Source organism: Diadema antillarum, unplaced genomic scaffold, assembly GCF_040938485.1.
Source record: "Diadema antillarum isolate AM-2024a unplaced genomic scaffold, OU_Dant_1.0 seq00001070_RagTag, whole genome shotgun sequence".
NCBI classification, from domain to species: Eukaryota; Metazoa; Echinodermata; class Echinoidea; order Diadematoida; family Diadematidae; genus Diadema; species Diadema antillarum.
The window spans coordinates 160513-182439 of NW_027271895.1; the positions used below are offsets into that span (position 1 = coordinate 160513).

At 38.6% G+C, this 21927-nt stretch overlaps 1 protein-coding gene across 1 annotated transcript in view; it reads left to right on the plus strand.

Moving 5' to 3' along the window:
* LOC139743338 (uncharacterized) overlaps positions 1-21927 on the plus strand; it is a gene marked incomplete at its 5' end in the record, with an annotated part of 200183 nt that overhangs the window by 153901 nt on the left and 24355 nt on the right. The window contains 4 exons of the mRNA XM_071653828.1: positions 13751-13882; positions 14347-14506; positions 15409-15647; positions 21479-21580. Of these exons, the coding sequence (XP_071509929.1) occupies positions 13751-13882; positions 14347-14506; positions 15409-15647; positions 21479-21580 (633 nt within the window). The remainder of the gene's footprint in view (positions 1-13750; positions 13883-14346; positions 14507-15408; positions 15648-21478; positions 21581-21927) is intronic.

A 21927-nucleotide genomic window follows, 5' to 3' on the forward strand; every position in this document is an offset into this window, starting at 1 on the left:
TTTTGAGAAATTTAATAAAGAATTATTTGTTTTGATTATGTCAAGAATTAGTTTGAACTATGAGAATAAAAAGGCGCGGTTACCCAAACAATGTCGTAGTTCGATTAGACAGTCATGATGGGTAAAGTGAATTCATGACTTGACTAATCCTTACTGAATTGATGATCACTTCTGTAAACCATCAGTTATGTCTTGTAATCGTAGTCAAAATTCTTTTGAGCGATGAGACGAAAACCAACAAACAAAATGCCGTGTATCATCGCTCGAGATTCCAACATTTGGCGTCACCCGACCAACAATAAGTGACAAATCAAATGGAATACTATGTTGTGGGATAGCAGACTGTGTTACGATTTTTAAATGTTTCGAGCAATTGTTTAAAAAAAAGAGAGAAAATGAGGCAAAGTTCAAGAAATTAGAAAAAAGCACGTAAATGCAGGCGATCATGTTTGATCATCAAAGTAAGAGATTACAATCGGCCGTGCGGATGTATATGATTGCCTTATTTACATGTCTGATTTCTGTAAACTATGTGATATTTAACGTTAAGTTCCCTTCCCTCCTTGATAGAAGTTTTGTTGGGTTTTCGCTATGGGCATTTATTAGGAAACGCTGTAAAAACGACAACAAATGCCTACTATACATTAAGAGATGACCTATACATACATGAAACACAAAAAATCTCTACGTTCTGATATAAATCAACTGCTTGTTTGTTTGTTTGTTTGTTTGTTTGTTTGTTTGTTTTGAATTATCATGGTCTTTGTCGGGGGAAAGATGAAGAAAAGTAGTAGAGTGTATCACTCTCAAATCAGGATGATTGCGATAAGTGTGTATCCCCGCCCTTTCTATACAGGTAAACGATTTAAGCTTGGTATGCTATTATAAAAGCCTACATGTGTCACGCGGAAGAACTGATTCCGTGATTACTTTTAGCCTTTCATAAAATTCACGTTTTAAGATGGTAACGATAGCTTGTAGGAGATAGAGTAAGATAGCGTCACTGACTGTGGTTCTGAACACAAAAGGAGACTGAAAAATTCCTTTACAAATTAGCAGACATAATGCCGATCCTCCAACACTGTTGCTCCATTCCGTCACTGATTCTGCTATCAATGGCGAAGAAAGAATACTGGTTGCGTGATTATCCATCCCTTGATAGCAGGAAGTTTACCTTTCATTGTTAAAGGCTTCGTTGATGCGGGGTTTCAAATACTCGGATACAAGGCGTGAACATTGCCGTCCTAGTTCTTTCATTCGAAATTCCTCAGAATACGCAATTCAATGGGCAATTAGCGCTGCTACTTGGCAAAGCTGTTAGCCAACCCAATTCTTTGCAGACTTGACCTCTCACATGTCAGCTACACGCAATACACGGCAAACAGCTATCATTACAAACATTCTGATTAAAAAACAAAACAAAATGAAGAAGCACACTTTTGAGTAGCGACACAGCTTTCTGTCCCTTTCTCATATAGGTCCTACTTCTAAAAAATACACAGATGACTAGAGTCAGAATATCCTCCAAATGGAACACGAGCTATCTGGGCATTAATAATGTTTGTCTTCCGATTTCTCTCCATGCCGTCACGGCCCAAACCATCATAAGAAATAAGGCAATAAGTTTCATTAACCAGGGAAATAATAGTACGCATTACATACATTTGGCGAATTATCACACAAATGTCCACTTTATAAAAACGAGAATAATTGACAACTTAGGCCCTACTATATCTCCTGACATGAACTTTAAACAGCAAGTCACATACCAGGGAACGAAAGTAATGATTATTTGAATGAATTAATTAATGAGGCCAATTAATAACCGTTGTAAAAGTACACACACGCATAAAGAGGTTTCAAGTTCGATATGTGATCATTGTATCAGCTCATAGATAAAGTATCATAAATTTTGCTCGATCGTTCGTTGGAATTATTTTTTTTTCAGTGCGATTTGTGCGTCATGTCAATCACCACTCATTGAAATGGAGTGCATGTATCAAACGAAACTCGCTGGTCATGCAATCAATAGCCTTGGTCAGCTCACTATTATTGCGTAATTCTATAGCCCTCGCCGCTTGGCCGCCGACGCCGACGCGCGCACCATGCTTTGTTTTGTCTTCAAAGGGGTCAAGAGCAATGCCTCATTAGCATACACCCTAGCAACGGAGGCGGAGTCTCGATCTGGCAAGAACAATAGGTGCGAAACGCAACGCAAAGGCGAGCGTTAGAAAAAAATGTAACCGAAAAAAATTGTCTCAGAAAAACGGTGATTTGGGACACTTGTACTCATTTTCACACGCTGAAATTTTCTGTACAAACAGATAAAACGTAAAGGAATCAAAATCCGTCATAAAAAAATTTCGACCCGAGTAGTGCTTCCCCTTCATTTTCGGCTCATTACGGGAAAACTCCCCGTGCGACTTATGACTCATTTTGTCGGAGCGCCACACATATATCAATCAAATTCATTTTCTTTAAAAAACCCTCTAATTCTTTACTACCACTCATTCTCAAATTAGTACTTACACCCATATAATCCAAATCTTTATTCATTACTACATTAAAATCTCCACCTAAAATTAACGAATAATTCATGGAATATAAATTTGACAAACAATTATCGAAATTCACAAGAAAATCAATTTGTCGATGCATCCTATCCCTTGTTGGGAAATAAACATTTCCCAGAAGCAGTTTATAACCTAACAAATCCCCTCTTAATACCACAAAACGCCCTTCATCATCTTTCATAACCTGATCAATCTTAAAATTCAATCCTGGAGCTAACACACACGCACACACACACACACACACACACACACATGAATACCCACATACACTCACACACACACACACACACACGTAAGCTGTCTAAAAATACCCTAGGAGACCCTAGTCACACATTTCCTCAGTTCCTGATGTCACAGGGCACTGCCGCCGCACCACCCAGTAACTGGATCAAAGGCTTTCTCTTCTGAGAGTCTACAAAGTAGGCAAAACAAATGCTTCTTCAGTTCAATAATTGCGTGGTTTATTGTACTGAATTTTGAAATGTATTTACAACATTGGAATAAAAATGGTGATTAACAAACATTGACAAAACTGTTGCCAATTAAGAGATACATTGATTTGATGTTATTGCTAATTGCGGTAGATTCTTGGGATGAGATCATCTGTTACAGTCTTCGCCCCTGGGTCCTAGTTTCATCAAACTTGAGTACCCCCTTAGGCAAGGTCCCCTCGATCCCTCTCTAGGTTGTCTACACTCTTTAGTCCGATTCAGTTGAAGCTTACTCCAACATTAAACTCCTTGCTCCAACATTAAACGCCCTGTCAATTACAATGAGTGGCATACACTCATAAGTTCAGTAATCTTAACAAAACACTATTATAAAATTTCTCAATTAGATTGTTCCTTCATGACTGAAACACCTACATTTCATGAGTTTAAGTCAGGTTTTGGCTTGTACGTTTACATGAACAAATCTGTCAACGCTGGGTCAGCCAGCAAAGATTAACTATCATGTAAATTGTGTTCCCGGTTGTGGCCCTAGGTCACTGGTGCAATAAATCTTATGGTCTTTTAGCTCAGTATTCTGAAATGGCTTGTAGTAGTACTGGCTAAACTATCTAACATTTCCTCACTCTTACACTGATGCATGTAACAAAATACTGTGAGGTAATATGACATAACAATATTATATCTTGACTCTCCATCTCCTTATTAAGGCTTACATAATTACATAAAAATTACTATGAGAAAGATTGGTTAACTTACAACTTTCATTGGCATTTCTCCCCTTTCTGCGCAAGCTACTCTCTCCCTGGCCCCTGCCGCAACCTCCTTCGGGTTGATGAGAGATTCCCTCTGCTCAGATTTTCAGACACTGAATGTGGCCTTTTGCCACCGCAACTTTCTCCTCGTTCCAAATTCATCTATCAAAGGGCAGACCAGTATGTCGGCGACACTGATGTACACCGAACCCTCCCGACGAACTGGATAAACACGTACTGATTTCACAAACAATTTTGTGCTCTGGTCTGAAGAATTTTGGGTTTTGCATCCCGGTTTTGTTCTCCAAAATTTCCTTCTTAACTACACCTGTCTATGTAGGACCAATCACTGTATATTAATTCATTAAACAAGTTATCTTATTGGAGGAGGGGGTGAAGTGGTTCCCAAAACTTCCTACCAATTAGTCAGAATGGTTACACCCCTACGAGTGACTTTTCCTAATTTCAAAGAATTGTTTTTGAACACGGTTTCCAAAGAAGGAGGATATGCCTTTATCGTCAATTGACCACTACAGCTGGGTGCGACTACCAGTTTCTTAACTTATGCCTCTTCTGGGCTGTCCTCCCACTGGTGGACATTTGGCAGGTTTACGACCCTCGCTCCTGGTAGCGGTCTCCACTTGGTGTGAGTCACCCTCTCCCTCTATGTTACCCTTTATTTCACTCGTGCCCCTGACGTAATAAAGGGCTGAGGGGTTACTGCCCTCTTGCTTCCTGTGCAGTGTAAACTCATTTTAATGGATGCCTTGCACATAAACATAAATTTGATGTAAAAGGGCTGATGAGATTATCAGTAGAACTTTCACATGGACAATGTAACCTACCATGTCGTGACACCTGAATATCATCTATTTAACTTCTCGTCCCCCCCCCCCCCCCTCATCTCCCCCATCTCCCCTGTAAGTTATGATGAAAAGTAGATGAAAGGGAAAGGGGAAAAGTCATGTCATAGAGAGAAGTAAGGAAAAGAAGAAAGGTAGAAGGTATTGACTGGTAGAGATGAGGAGGGGCACTAAAAAGCACCTGACCAAAAAAAAAAACCTGACCAAGAAAAAAAAAATACACCAATATTTAACCAAAAAAAACAATTGACTTAAGACTTCAGAAAAAATCTTACACAACACCTGTGAATTATACGAGACATAATAACAAACATACACGTATAAATAAATCATGTCTTCCTCCGAAACCACTCGTCCAAACTACCGACCACGACAGCACCCGCCAAGGTGCTTGGCCAGCACAAAACAGCACACAGTGCTGCCCTGCTCAAGTTTACACAGAGAGAGCCGTGAAGGGCGGGCGGCGCACCCAAAGAAACTCCTCCCACCCTGCATTCTCTTAACCAGTCCTGTACAACGCCGGCCAATAGTGAGGCAGTAAGACTATATCAGCAGACCCTCAACCCTTCAATTGAAAGGCGCGCCACACCCAGGAGGTGGAGCAGTGAACAAGGCGCTGAGTACATCACATATTATACAAAGTACTGATTACTAATATCGATCAAAATAAAAACTAATATCAACCACAAAATCTGCAGCGACCCTTTTTTATTTGAGTAAATGCAGTCATTACCAGGACATCTAATGGGAGGTTGCAGTGAATTCGCAGCAACCTCTTTATGCATGAGACTTGCATTTTCAGATGCATTCTGTTGCAACCTGCAGCAACCTAGTTGATAATAGAAATGTACAATACGTATTAAAGTGCTCAAATACCCATTAACCCATTGAGGATGGACTGATTTTGCTACAACTTGTGCAACACGCATTTCTTATAGACACCTGCCCGAGTACACTCAGATCTCGTCCTCAACGGGTTAAGATGAACAGGCCATTGTTTTACATACTGTAATAGTCTGAAAAGGGGATTGTTGTCAGGACAGGCACTATCAGACAAAACATGAAGACTCGGGGGTTGAATGGTTGAATGAGATTTATTATGGCTGTAATTTGCTGTATACAGACTCAACCTCCAGAAAGAAGAAGCAAGGTTTACAATTTGATTATTATCCAGCATTCAATGTTTGCAATGAAACAAGTAATTTCACCACTGCCCATGAATCTAATTAGCAATCACCTTCCATTACCATGATGGATTATGCATCACATGTCTAAAATAAGAGTATTGGCTAACAATGATGATCACCCTTCCTCTCTAGCTCAGGGTTATCACCAAAAATACTATTTAACTCCTTGGACATAACAATCCAGAGCACTTCCAAACAACTATGTTTGGCAGTAATCAATATTATGTATGACTGTAATAATAATAATAGTAGTCAGTTCTTAGAAACGCATAATACCATAAGATAATCTCTATGCCTGTATTAACCCAACAACCAACAAAAGCATGTAATTGACATAGGCCTATTATGTTCCTCATGTGTGCATTCTAACTGAGAAAGCTACCCTTAATACAACTTCAAAGACAATCTAATGAAGAGAAGATTATTAAAACTAAAAAAAAAAAATACAATGTACATTATGTTACATAGTATTCAGCCACCCTTTCTCACCCAACCAACTCAAACTGTAATGATGCTGATTCCTCCTTGTAGTTGCATCACATAATCTTCCCTGGATACAATGAGCCATAGTACAGCCCTTATCAATATCCGATACACTGTATAGGATATTATTAAACATATCTATCATGAAAACCACCTTCTCGGCTACAATGAAAGCCTTCACCGACAAAAGAGGAAATCCACTCATAACCTAACTTTTGCCATTTTTTTTTTTCACTGTGGAGACAACTTTGCATTGAGGCACTCTTATTACCATGATACAGCAACAACAAAAAATCATGTTAGCATGTCTTTAACTAGAGTAAGTCGTATACAATTGTACTATACACAGCATACAAAAATACAGTATAAGTAAAATCTGTCCATCCAAAAATACCTTTTGTTATGAAAAATCTCATGTTTTATCATCCATAACATAAGAGGAAGTTATATATAAACACCTATATCTGTTCAAACAGCATCCATGACACTAGTGCAGTGCTGTGTAGTCTTCACATTGTTATGGGTCTGGCTAAAGACTAATCATCTTTTCTGATAAAATTTTATATGTAAGGTTGAAAAACATTATTTAACACATATTTTGTACAAGTTATCTCCAATCTCACTAACTACACACAATAATTACTTATTTTTCATACAACACAATCCTGTCCAGTAACCACCAATGATCCAATTAACTCCAAACATTTCATTTATGTCATTTCTATACACACTACACAGTGTCTCTCTAGGGTCTGAACTAGCTTAGAAGACGGTGCATTCATCCAACAAGTAAATATTATAAAGCAAACTTGCACTGCATGTGTGCTCTGTGATTGTTCTCCACATGCACACGCATCAAAAGTGAGCCTCAACTTACAGATGTACTCATTTATTTTCCTATACACAAGCTTCCTGATCTAAATGTATATATCACACCTTAACTATGTCCTTTGCTTAAGGGCTGATTTCACAGAGCACGCCATCGATTTGCGAAGGATGCGAATATCGACAATAATGGCAAAATCCAACCAAACTAGCACAAGGATTCAGAAGAGTTGTAAACTGTTTGTGAATGTTGTTTTTATATTAGTTCGGCGGTGATTTTTTTTTTTTTCTTATTGAAATTTCTTGCAAGCATCTCCCGCACACTGGGTTGTGATTTGCACCTGCAAATGTCTTGAAAGCCTCTCCATGTTTGCAAAATCTTTGTGAAACCCCAAACAGATCAAGACAGTTTGGAGAATGTCTCACGTATGTTTCACAAAAGCTTGCAAAGCTCTTCGGATCATTTTACGACATATCTGCAAGCTGTTTGCATACTTTTTCAAACACCCTCACCAATGTTTGGTCCATATTTAGGGGCAGATCCACACGATGTGACGTCTGACCTCTATGAAGTACATTGCCAACGTGTCTGACTTCATAATGACTTCATTTCATTAATTAGATTTTCTACATATTGAGATTGTAACATACATCTATACACTTCCAACAATCCTACAGTATCCACAATTTTGAAGTAAAAAAAAAACAATTAGAGAATAAAATCTGTGATCAAATTCATAAATTTGTTCGGGGAACCTACAAAAAAAAAGATGCATGTGGGGGTAGAGCCTTTTAAAAGAAGTCGGCACAAACACACACAAGTGTTGCATGTGTAAAGGCCTCAAGAAAATAGACCCCCCTAAATTTTTTGGAAGTTTCTAGATATATGCATTGGAATAAATAGAGAAATTCACCCTCACAAGTTTATTTCACTCACCCCTGAAATCAGAGTGGAGTTTACCCAGTCTCTTCAATTTCTAAGAAAAATGCCTTCATCATGATGGATGTGGTTTTGAGTTCCACACTTTCATACCTGCATCCATTGTGACTAGACGTGGCATTTTTCCCTTCCTTCAGGTAAGAAATCTTACTTCTACTTCCGTTCAATTATTCTAAATCATTCTTTCTGACTGGTAAATTTGTTGAATTCTATAATGTTTAGTGTTTTGTAGTTGAACTACATGGTTCCTCCTTCAGTAAAATTGGAATTAAGACCAAAGATGATGTTCTCAGTGAAGTTATTGAATTATTGTTTAATGCCAGATATGATTGCCTGTTTGCTTGTTTATGATGTGCTAGTGACCATATGAGTATTAGTGCTTGTGTCATTATTAGATTTCTGTAGTGATTTAACAGTATTCATTATGAAAGATGTAAAATTGCTATTTAAGCTGATTTAGTTTCGGATTAAGTTCCGCTAGTGCGAGTGTGAACAAGCCATAGGCTGTGCCATTCCATGTAGAAAGCTGAGTGGAACGGTCAGTGTAAACACTCTCCTAGACGGTGCGTCGCACCGGAGTCCACTGACTTTATTATTGATGATACAGCTCTCTTGGGATTGATTGCTAGGTAGCTGACATTATGCTTTTCTGAATGGAAACCCAAACGCCTGAATAGGTATGCAGATTGTGAATATATGGATACTTTGTACAATGTTATCAGAGTTGCATTGTAGTATTGTACAAGATAGAAACAGTGAGAAGTAATTTAGAGTACATATTTAGAGTGTAGATGTAGAGATGGAGGTCCAATGTGAACACAGCTTGGATGACTCATGCAGGGACCTCCGCACCTTATCGGCCAGAGCTCTGACCACCAGCCCTCTGGACGGAGTGTTTATAGTTGTGGTCAGTACCTCTCTCACTTTCCCAGCTCCTCAGTTCCTCACTTTTGGCCAGTTTTTCACTTTGGTATAAAGAAACTAAAAAGGAATTGATCAGAAGCGTTTTGTTTTATATGCGAGGAATGAAATACAGAAGCGAGCAGGAAAGAGAGAGAAAACCTGGCTTTTAGAGAAATAAAGGAAAACTAAAGAAGTTAGATTTGTTTTGCAGTGTATAAAGACTACCGGTTTTCCTACTTGCTTTTAAACAATTCTTGCCAAATAAGTGAATGCATTCCAGGTTAAGGTTTATTTAAACATTGCGTTTTGATTTACGGATACAAGAGATTAAACAAATGATATTTAGTTGTGTTTATTTGATTAAATCATTAATATTTTAAATGACTAAATGAGGTAAAGCTAGATTGCTTTATTAAAGGAGAATTTTACAGTTAATTATGCTTACTTTAAAGGAATATTAAGATTGACTGTAATGAGTAAGTGCTATAATTAACCTTTGATTTTAGAGATTCTTTGAGGTATAAATCAAAAATCATATTGAGCAAGGAAAACTATCGATTACACTGATGAAGAATCAGGTATTCATATCAGCAAACTGGCATGTGTCATTCACATTGCGTTGATAAGAAGAAGTGTTTGATAATTAATTTGATTGTGATCAATATGATCATTGAGAGTCGGTATGATTTATACCAGAATAAAGACACACTTTCATACCTGCATCCATTGTGACTAGACGTGGCATTTTTCCCTTCCTTCAGTACACAGTTTTTAAACACCCCTTGCCGCATCGGGACGGGTGTAACACATGCATGAACCAACAAACAACAGAGAGGAATGAAAGGGAGAGAAAGGAAAGAGAAAAGAGAACAAATTTGACTTCAACTCAAGACAGCTGTCAACTCTCTTTGGAAACAATTTGGCTATGATCATTGGAAAATTTGTTCTATGCACATTTAAGTGACGTGTTCTTTGTGTATGTGACTGGCCATAGTTCTGTAATGGTACATACAGCATTCGCACATATGTCATGAGAACTACGCACAAACTGTGCAAGACTGTGGTTTACGGCTGCATTATTGGAATGCATTCAGAGAAAAACTTTTCCAAATGTTACATGACATTGCTATTTTTTTTTTTACATTGGCGTCCTTCACAATTGTTCGCGCCCTCAGTAAATTGATCCCCTTACAGTCCTCTGCTTGTATTTATAACTTTTTGATTATGGACCCAGTAGTGTGGGGACTCATGGGTGGTTCCATTGGGGTACATACGACAGGTATGAATGACACCGGTCAGAGAATATGTGCATCAAAGCGTAAGCTCATTGGTAGTAGTCAACTCCAGTCAAGATTCTGCAGGGTCTTTGTGTGTACTTACATAGAGATCAGTGATAAAGTTGTGCACAATTCATTACGAGGATTCTCGAATATATCTGAACGGGGCCAACATTCAATTCCCACTCCATGAATCCCCATGCTACATAGTCTTTAGCTTTCCTCAGTGATAAAATAGTCTTGCGGATGTGCACATTGTGCAACTTGGTCTGACCTCTCTTTTTTCCTGTGCAATGTTATATATGAACAATGCAAACTTCTACTTACTGGATCTGGATAATTTCATCAGCAAAATATCCTCAGGAGACACATCTGCACTAACTAATGACACAAGAAGCACGCTGCATGTGGAATAACGTAGTGTTATTGTTTTGACTTGGACCTAAATGTTTCCAAAGAAAGACTGTTCACTTAATAATAAAATCATTTAGTTGGATATCAATGAGCCCATTTTTAAATCTTGTACAACTGACAAGGAAAACTTCCTCATTCGCTACGCTTTTGTCTAAACATGATTTTGTAGTACAGAAAGAAGAAAAAAAATCTGTTTTTTTTACCATCAGTGAGGACTGATAAATCACCTTCATGCTTTAGACGTGTAATCCTAGCATTTATTTAATACAAATCTTACATGCGTTTTCTTTTTCTATTTGCTTGGTATTTTCCTTCTCACTTTTTTATCTCCTCCTAAACTAAATTTGAGGTCTCAGTTTTAGAAATGGTCAACTCACTGTCACTCAGTGAACAATAAACACTAGAAATTTGACTCACTGCAAAACGGACAGATCCAGTTACAACTAAAATTCATGGGTGAAGAGTAGAAATCGTCAGCAACAGCAAGCAAGGTGAAGCCATTTATTGCAGCTATCACATTGCACTGCATGGTGGTGCAGAAACACATTGCCATCACACACACTACATGGTGCACAATGGGTAAAGCAGTTCCAATTAAGGCACAGAGCAGTGATGTTACTTGCTTCCGCAGACTTGATACCAGCACACTTCTGTTGAAAATATGCTCGACAATCAAAACTAGGAGTTTGGATTTCCAAGTCCTAGTTTCTTGCATGTTTGACAAGATACTTTTTGCATCTCACTGTCGAACTACCAGTAGATGGTACTGACAGATTCACAGGCCCAGGGTTCACTTGCACATCCCCAGCACAAATGATCAATCCCATAAATAAAGTTTTTGAATCAACAACTTGGCATCGATTATCGGACTGTATCCCAAAATGAGCATTCCTGAGGTAGGCTGGTTTGGAAGTCATCTTCCACATAATCATGGATTCAAAAGTACTTACAGGTAGCAATCCCAGTCCCCGTTTCTCAGTTACCAGATCAAAACAGCTTGAAGATGGAGAGAGGGAGGTACTGGCTTATTAACTTGACATAGGTGCGCCCAGAAGATGAACTATCAATCTTGCAGTCACAAATATAAGCAGAGCATTACTGAAGGTGATATGGTGTCTTGAAGAGGCCATGATATCCCATCCAATACCTAAGGACACAATATTCCATAATGGGGGCATAAGGTTCAGAGGTCAGGCAAACCCAGCCAAAAATGGAAAGAGACTAAAATGACAAGCCTCACAAGGCGGACAAGATGGGTTGAAGCCATAAAACAACGTAAAACCCAACAGATGTAAAATAGATGCTCATATGAAAACTAAAATGACAATTGCATGCCACAAAAACTTCAAAACACAAAAAATTAAAAGAATTGAAGACCAAGAAAGAGGACAAAGGTTCTGTCGTGTCGGTAGCATTACTTTGCATAGCTATACTTTATTGTAATGTATCCAAAGCCATTGCTGACAGGATGAAAAATCAACAAAAATATAGCCAAATATACATTGACCTCCCGCAAAACGTAGCAAATCAAACAAATCATGTTTGATAGGTAAAAAAATGAAGATGACATATCTTAAATGACAAAGCGATGTTTTAGCCAGCCACAAGAGCAAAAAAATTCATGTCCTGTCACAATCAAGAGCATCTTCTCTTGCTAACATATTCCAACATTTTGTAACTCTTAAACTGTACATCCCTTAGTTTCAATACTCCAGCTATAATAAGTGCAAATGATAACAAACTGAAATCTTTACTTTACATATCTCAGTGTTGTATCATAATACACAAAATTCTGCTCTGGAATCAGCAACCAGCATGACCCATCTTGTGCTGTCATCCTTCAGCATGGTCATGACTTTGAACGAGGTCAGCGCTTTCTAAAGAAGTCATCTATGACAACCTTCTGTTATTACTTGATGATCTGAAAAGTCTGCTGCAAGCTCGCACTGCAACAACCTACCCACAACCTTTTTAGCTGAGCCCTTGGTGCAAATATGCAGCATGTACAGGATCTGCAGCAACTCATTTTCTACAGTAACCTTGCCTGTTGGAAAATTTCATCTGTATAGTAACCTTTGGCATCCTTTTTGCGTCCCATGAGAAAAGCTGACACTGCATTCTTTCAAAGTGGCTTTGTGGGAGAGACACCATGATGAGCTAGTACTTCTTAGCATTGAGGACTTTAAGCACCATGATCCCCTGATAGATTATATGCTTTGCAAATAAGATCTCAAAAAAGGGGGGAGGTTAGATGTTCTATGACTTCAAAATATGCAAAGATTTGTCAAAATTTCAAGTTTTTCATATGTTTGAGAATATTTTTTTTTTCTGAAGCACAATTGTTGGGCACTTGTTCCAAGTTTACCCAAAGGTATATAAAAAATACATGATACATGATACAAATGGATGATATATATTTTTTTTTTAATGTTAATGCGTACTGTATATTAAGTATGACGCAAAATATATCAACAAAGGATTGCTCAAGTGAAACAACAAAGTTTGACATCCTGCTTTTAACCCATAATCTTTCTTTTTCATGTCATGTTAATTTCAAAGTTGATTTTCACAAGACCATGTACAAGTACATGTATATTTGGTTGTTAGGTTCTTTGCAACTGATTGACAAATTGCCCTGCATCGACGTTAGGTTCTTGGAGTGTATTGATAGGATCTTGTAAAGAAAGTGAAATAAATCATATACAGGTACCACTGTAAAGCTTAAAAATTCTTAGGAGCAAAAGATGCAAAAATTAGAAAACAGTGCTTAGTGACTGTGTATGAATGCTTTGATTGTGATGAGTCATATATGCACTGCAAATGCCTAAATAGTCCAGGTGCAGTTTTACATTACCTCAGCCTTCAGCCTTGATGAAATGGATTTGCATGAGGATTATTAATGCATTTATAGTGGATATAGTATAGGACAATCCATGAAAAAGCATACACCAAATGATGTATCACGTGGAATAAAGCTGAAACAACTAATGTCACACGGTATTACAGCACAAATAATGCCAATTTCGTTATAAAGTAAACCATTAAGTCTATGTGTATTATGTGTATGTATATCTCCTCAAGATGTTGCTACACTCTGATGATGAAGCAGTGCGTTTCTATGCTGGCCAACTCATGGCAGTGGTGCTGTGTTACACCCCACCAAGTGTAGTGATTGACACTATTACACAGTTAACAATGAAGCTTGACACAGAGGTTAGTAATAATGACATTACATTCTTGTAAATACAACTGCATGTATACTAGTAAAGACAGTTTATTACTTTGATAGTGCATATGACATGTTGCAATGTACTTTTTTTCATATGTTATTTCATGGCAGCTTATCCACTAAAGATAATGATAGCATGATATGCCTAATTAGACCATACATGCTTGTATCATACAACATGACCTTGTGCTATAACAACATGCATTTGACAGTGTGATTTTGGCTATTACATTATCTTCATTTATGATAGCAAATCAAAATTAGCATCTGTTAAAATGCTATATTTGTCAGCAATTGTCATGTTCTTAATTTACTCCACAAACATATTTATTGTAAATGCAATAATAAGTTATGTGTTTATTCCAGCATTACAAAATAATATCATAATGTAAGTACATGTTGTTTGGTGTTCATATTTATGTTTTTGTGTATCTTTAATACTGTCCAGTCCACAGAAATCTCACAGGCCATGATCTGGGCTCTTGGCTATATCATTGGCCGGCAAATACAGAAGGAGGTCCTTGCCAACAAGGACACATTCACCAAGCTGACAGACACTCAAAATATGATGGAAGGAAATGTGTATAGGAGAGCTACTGAGGCAATTGGTATAGTATATTTAGTCCTTATAGTGTATCTTCAAATCTCAAGTAAACACTACAAATGATAGAATTGCACTAATTAATACAATAGGCCTTCTTGGGCTACATGACTGGCCTTATAGATCCATTGCAATGGCCCCTGCTTAGTTGGAAGGGGTGGGGAGACAAACTTTTCATGAGAAAAAAAAAAAGTGTCTTCTGAAGGTAAAGGTCAGCTCTTGCCTTTATTTATGTGGGTTTCAGGATGGCTCCTCAGTGTCTAACTCTTGTCCTCACCAGGCTGTTTGGGCCTTCTTTCTGAAACATCCTCCTCCCCAAACCTGTTTTCTGCTAGAGTCTCCCACCAGTCCTGCGAACCCTTGCCAGGGCTCCTTTCAAACCTCTGCATCAGGCTCCCCATACCACTTCTCTCTTGAGACGATTTTGCTAATTATTTTAACCTCCAGGCAACACAATTCATGCTCTGTCTTTAGATCGGGATAATTTATGATGGGTGAATGTGACCATTCTCCTTGTCCCAAAGCCTCCTTTCTAGTGAAGAATTGGGGGGGGGGTGTACCACTTCACCTGGATAATGCACCCTGCCCTAGCAATTAATGAATGAAGGAGGATCTTCTACGTGCGTGGGTTGTGGCTCTATCACACACGTAACTTCATTTTACGTCCTATCGGAGGGACAGTGATAACATTGAACAGGAAATTAATATCATCATGCAATGTTCGTTTCATCTGATATGATGTTAAAATTTGAAATCACTTCTTTCATAGCGATGCGATCACCATTGATAATAGTAAATAGTTTGTATGGGATATCATATGATGTTAGAAAACCTGGGGTACAAATTTGCAAGTGAAATGCTTGAAATTGACTAAAAAGACCTCATGAAATTTTCTCACTTTTCCTGCAGTCGTTAAACTAGAGAGCGATGATCCCACAATTGTGAAGGCAGCTTGTACAGCTGTGGCCGAAATTGGCCGCAGTGGACCAATACCCCTTTCCAAAGGGGGCAAGAACAATTCAAAGGGGTCACCAAAGAGCAGTGTTGATTCTGTTGAAAGCAGAAACGGGACCTCAAGCGCTACAAAGCTGAGTGTGGTACAAAGACTAGGAGAGATCCTGAATGCCGACTCCATGCCCTTTCTAGAGGTGAGGAAATCATGCAAACTGATGTGCTCTCTGTGCATCCATTTCACCATATTTGCAGTACATTTCATTTCATATTTCTCTGATTGTTTGATATTACATGAGATCCCACTCGCGTGTGCGCAGTCAGTTAAAGACACTGGGAAAGCAACTTTCCCTCAACAGTCAAAATACTATAATTTCAGCATGTTTTCAGGCACCGGCCCAGAAAAAGATTTTCTTGGCGAGAGAAACTCTCTTTTGTGTTCAATTTTAAGAATAATGAGAAATTGTGACAGATTTCAGCCATTAAAGTTTTTCTACCATAATCCACGAACAAGATGGCAATGCTAGTAGGCAACACCACCACTCCAAAGCCACAGAAAAACAGCGAAACACTGAGCACTGCCATGGGCACATCTATAGTTACAAAGTTCGGGCCCAAGCGCTCATCGGCAGGGAAACCCTGAAATACGAAATTGAAAAAATGTAACCCGGTAAAACCCACCTGGAATGTGTGTAAGATCGCAGGACCTTAACCCATATCAGCCAATCGCATAATGCAATGTACAGGTTGTTGCTACCAGAGGCTATTATACGTACAATGTATGTTCACTAAACTGTGCTGTCTCAAAGTCAAGGTGATGTCACTGACACTTATGAAAAGAAAACTATGGAAAGCTATACATCAATTGAAAGAGAAAGTAGTGGCCTTTCATATAAGATGTAAATCAGCGTCATGTCATCAATTATGTGATGTCATATGATTTTAGTATTTTTGTATGATTTACATATCTATGAATAATCACATCACTTTTTCAAAAGAGACCACTAAATGAAAAATATTCATAGCCTTTATACAGAAAAACAACTATCAATTTTGAAATATTCATAATTTAAGCTTTCCGATGGTATTTAACTCATAGGGTATAATGCTTGGAAATATGAAATATATAAAATAATTCCCCAAAGATCTGCGCTCTTCGGACTAGTCTGGTCTACAAACTCAGGATAGGCCCGTATTCTGCTAAAAAATTGAACCAAGTTTAAACCAGTGTCTGATCTAAAGTGGGTCTATCAAGTGAGTTTAAAATGGGTTTAAAACACCAAGTTTAAACCCACATTAGTCTGAGGTTAAATTTGTATTCTGCTAAATCCATCTGTGGTCTAAATCCGGTTTTAAATTAAACCTACCCAGGAGGAGGTTTATTGCGAGTTTAATTCGAGTCTAACGATGACTGGTAAGGCAGCGTATGTGTACCCGCGCACAGAGCGTGCATTGCATGGATCAATGGCGTGAAACGAGTGGCTGGATACAGCAGCTAGCCGGCCACATGCATTATACACAAGATACGCAATTGTACACTAGACATACTACTTTTAAGAGTCTGTTGTACGTAGTCTAGTTTGTGTCGGTAGGCCTAGGACTTGGTTTAGGCCTACGCCTAGCCAATCCGTAGGATGACATAGTGCTAGCCTGATAAGCCCAGCAGAAAACAGAACGGTAAACATTACCTTTGTTGGTATACCCCATGCAATGCAATGTACATTATGCACGAGCTAACTTAATTGTCAGAAACATATTTACCTATCATTTACAATGAAAATAACCTGAAGGCTAAACCAAGAACTCTATGTAGGGGGTCTATTCCAGAGGGTAGAGCCTGAGGTCGCGATCTAGGCTTAGACTAGAGAGCGCCAGTATTTGAATAGCTAGACTACAATTCTAGGACTACCGTTAGATATACACATGTAGGTAGAATATCTGCTTCTAATTTCAAAACAGGGTTGCTATATTTCTAAATCTTAAAGTGGTTTCCATATTTTATTAACTCACAATCTTTCGGGTGCTTAAGTGAACGCCTTCGAAGGAGAGCTTTTATTTACTTTCCTACCTCAACGTCCTGGTTTGGTCAATCGTCAATCCATTCCGAATTCACGATGTAATCGACAGCCCATCCAGCGCACAGCAACCGTGCCGCCGGTGCGGCGCGATGACTGGCTGGCTATGAGCTAGGAATAGCGCTAGCTGCGCTATTTATTCTGTGATGTGGGCCGCACACATACACACAAGCTGCAAGGACCTAGAGTATAGGCCTACTAATACAGTGCTTTCCGAGTCGTCACAGGCTGAAATACAGCATGCTCTTAGTTCGATGTAAATATCGGTAAAACTGTTCACATTCCAAGAAAATCACATTCATGTGGCTGATACACTGCCAATAATAAATTTGGGTGGATTTGTGGAACGAAATGTACTCAGAGAGAGAGTTTTTTTTTCTTCCACTGAGCACACCATGGTGGCTTGACCCAAGTGTAATTCGGGTTTAATATAAACCCGAAATAGACTTGGGTTTAACTAAACCTCGCTAGCAGAATACAAAATTAAACTTCAGGTCCAGCTAAACCAAAGGTGAGTCTAAAATGGGTTTAAATCTTGGTCTGCAGTAGAATATGGGCTATAGACGCTATGGATGGAACTACAGTAAAGTAGGCCTATATGTACGCTTACAGCAGTGTTCAATCCCACATAGATGTAGACCTATTCTGTCAGCAGCCTGCTGTAAACCTCCAAAGTGAATACAAATCCAAATGAAAATATCAGTAACAGGAAGATATGCAAAGGACTGTGGGATATCATGTCAGAGTTCACAGGCTATAATAAGCTATATAAATGACGTCATCGTCAGAGCCATTACTGCTACAGATTATCCCGTAGGTAGGCATTCACAGCGTTTGCACAAACTATTTGGGATATCCTGTAGATCGGCGGATATGGGTTAAAAGAAGATCAACAAACCGAAAGAAAAGGAGGAATTCATGGAATTGCAGGGCAGACTGGACAAATTAGATTTTTTGATGGAAAGAATGGTAAAGTCTTTGCCGAATTCAAATGCAACCACAACTCGGCCCACTGGTCTTTAGTACTTACATGTGCAGATATACAGAAACCTGGAATATTACATCATAACTCAGTCCTCATGTTTCTATGAAAATGGGCTCCTGCAACGTCGCTGAGCAGTCAAAGTGTGTATATGCTAATGGCTTTTAGTATTGGCACAAGGAGTACATGGTGTACATACTTTTCATGTATTGAAGATGGACAAGATGACCCTGAGTTGGAGCCTAAATATGTGTTTCCAATCGGATGAACTCTTGAAGCAAAGCAAAGCAGGGAATTCCAATTTTCATGAGTTTAAACTAGAAGCATACCCACTTGATAGAAGATTGTGCATTGTAAGATATGTAAAGCAATATGTCCAGTGCATGAAAACAGTTCATGGGATCAAGAACTCATTCTTTGTAAGCTACACCAGACCACACAGCAGAGTAACTACACAAACTTTGCTGCTCTGGATCAAGACCTTCTTACAAAGAGCAGGTGTGGATACTGATGTTTACAAGACCCACTCATTGTGGGCAGCAGCAACTTCAGCTGCTGCCATGGCAGGTCTTCCAGTGTACCAGATCCTAGCCTCATAACTGGATGGTCATGAGAGAAAACGTTGAGGAGAATTTACAGGAAATGTCTTCAAAGCATGAGAAATATTACTCCAGCAGTCTTACAAGATAACTCACTTTATCAGGAACTGCCTCTTAAAACTTGAATAGAATTGAAAATGAAGAGACCAGCTATCTAGAACTGCAGAACTAAAAATAACCAGATGTCTAGAATACTAATCTACATGCATGCATGCATGCTTGTATGAAAAGAACAATGTCCTTTGGAACATCATGACATCTACCAAATGGATGGTTTATGCATGAGATCATTGCCCACATGTATGCAGACAGAGTAATGGTCATAAAGTATGATGAGTCATTGTTAATAGAAGGAGTAATTCAATCTACATGTAATACAGTATTTACATCCCATGGATTGTGCCAAATGTGGCTCTTAATTGGCTTCAAAATCTCATGTAATGATGATCGGAGAAATACATTGTATGAAATAAAATAGTAGATTAAACAAGAATTTACCATTTGAAGTTTGATCTTTATTTCATTGATATTTAGGAGGAAGTTATTACAAGCCCTCCTCGCCCACCCAAACTTCAAATAGAAGTGTAAGTTCTCTTAAGTATCTTGATCTCCAGAGAGTAGCCACAGTTGTAGCTCTGAATATTGACAGCACACACGTGTTCAGGATCTCATATAGTAACTTCCTCCTTAACCCATTGAGGACAAGTCCCGAGTATACTCAGGCAAGTGTCTATGGGAAATGCGTGTTCTAGCAAAATCAGCCTGTCCTCAATGGGTTAATATTCATTAAATAAAGATCAAACTTCAAACTGTAAGTTCTCATTTAATGTACTATTAATGTTGCACTTTCATCTTTTCCATACTTGGAAAGCTTGCAAACTTTCATATATCATTTTCTCATATAATCAATTTCGTTAGCGGTACTTTAAACAATGCTGGATTGCTTTAAGAGGATTGCTTAAAATGTTCAGTGGGTTTGGAATGTTCAAATATACTTTTGTATCTGTGAATGAACGTTGCCATGTTACTATCATTCATTGTCTGTCGTGTAGCATGAGTCAAATTGTTACATTTTCAGCTTTTTTGAAAACCCCATGACAGTTTTTCACCAAACATTGGAGGTAGCGTTCCTAGGATGACAGAATCTCAATTTGTTCAAATTGGCACCATCCCACCCCCTTCACCCAGCGGGTGGTGGGGGGAAGTAAGTAGATTGGTAACTGTAGTTTGTTCATGGCTGATGTGAAGTTGCCTCCATGGGGTCCCTTATGGGGACCAAATTAGGGCCCAATTTGTAGCTCACCTGAGCCAAAGAAGTGAGCTACATGTACTATCATTATTCATCATGTGGCATACATAAACTTTATACCTTTTTTATCTTCCTGAACACCATATGACAGATATTCACCAAACTTGGCAGGTACATGTACACCAAGTATGTAGCATTCCTAGGGAGATAGGATCTCAATTTGTTCAAAAGGACACCATGCCCCTGGGGAAAGCTCATGAACAATAGGCCCCCAAAGCAGGAGATCTCCACCAATCTTTTTGGAGCTACAGTTTAAGTTAGTGCTATGAGTATCTAGATTGCCAAGTTTGCTCCTGGCAGATCTTGGGATTTGGTTGGGGGAGGGGGAGGGGAACAAAATTGGGCATAAATTTTCAGATTTTCATCTTTTTTCTTGAAAAAAAAAATCAACAATATGGTACGGTATGTCACAAAATTTGACTGGCATTGTCATAACCTTCCCTCCCTGGGACCCCCATGGGACCCTAACGCCCCAAAATTGGAAAATCTCAAAATCTCAAAATCTCTCCTTAACCAGCCAAACTCTGAATTTATACATAGGTGCGAGTACTTAAAAACTGCATGGTCAAGTTTTCTACGATCTTGGCAGGTATCATCACCAATGTGATGTACAATGTACAGATGGACACCATACCCTCCTGGAGGCCCCCAAAGACCCCTCCCCCCCCCCCCCCCCCCCAAGTTTGTCATGTTCTTCTTAGGTATAAACAGGCAAGAATGCGTGGAAGGTGAATTTAACATTCACGGCTTGAAACTTTTGTGAATTGGAGCAGACATCCATTTTTGCAGCATGAAACTTTCACTAATTTGCCACTGTCATTCAATCCTTGTGCGAACAAAAAAAAAAAATTCATGCATTTTACTTTCGCAAATATTGGCTTCTCGTGAAACGAGTGAAAGTTTCATGCACACAAAAATTTGTTATCTTACAGTACTTAAGTGAGAAAGAAATACAGTGGTTAATATGACTTGAATGTTACACATGATAACTTCTTGAAGCTATGTCTGACCCATATGCTTGACTGGTACATGTACCTGCTCACTCCCTTGATTTCATTTGCAGGTAAAGAAAGAAGCATCATTGGCCCTTGCACACCTCACAGTAGGAGAAGCAGAATTTCCCTATCGCAAGCTTGTCATTGACGCATTATGTAATTCAGTCAGGGTAAGTTTTATGGATCATATGGCCACATTCTTAAAATGTTAACACTTCTATGAATTCTGATATTAATTTTGTCTGTGAAAACTTCTCAATTTTCATTATAATTGGTGTACATGAATAATGTTTAGAATATAAGCAATTGCTGTATTTTAACTTATTTTATCTCTAGTATATTACAACATTCAGATCCATCAATTGCTGATGGAATTGTACCATTCATCTTCTACAGTGCTTGCCCGTTAGTCAGGAACCGCTTTAGTGGGAACCCCACAGAAGTGCAGCAAAACTTGGTGGAACAAATTTCTCACATTTTATTTCCAGTACTTAATCGGAACCATAAACCACTTGAT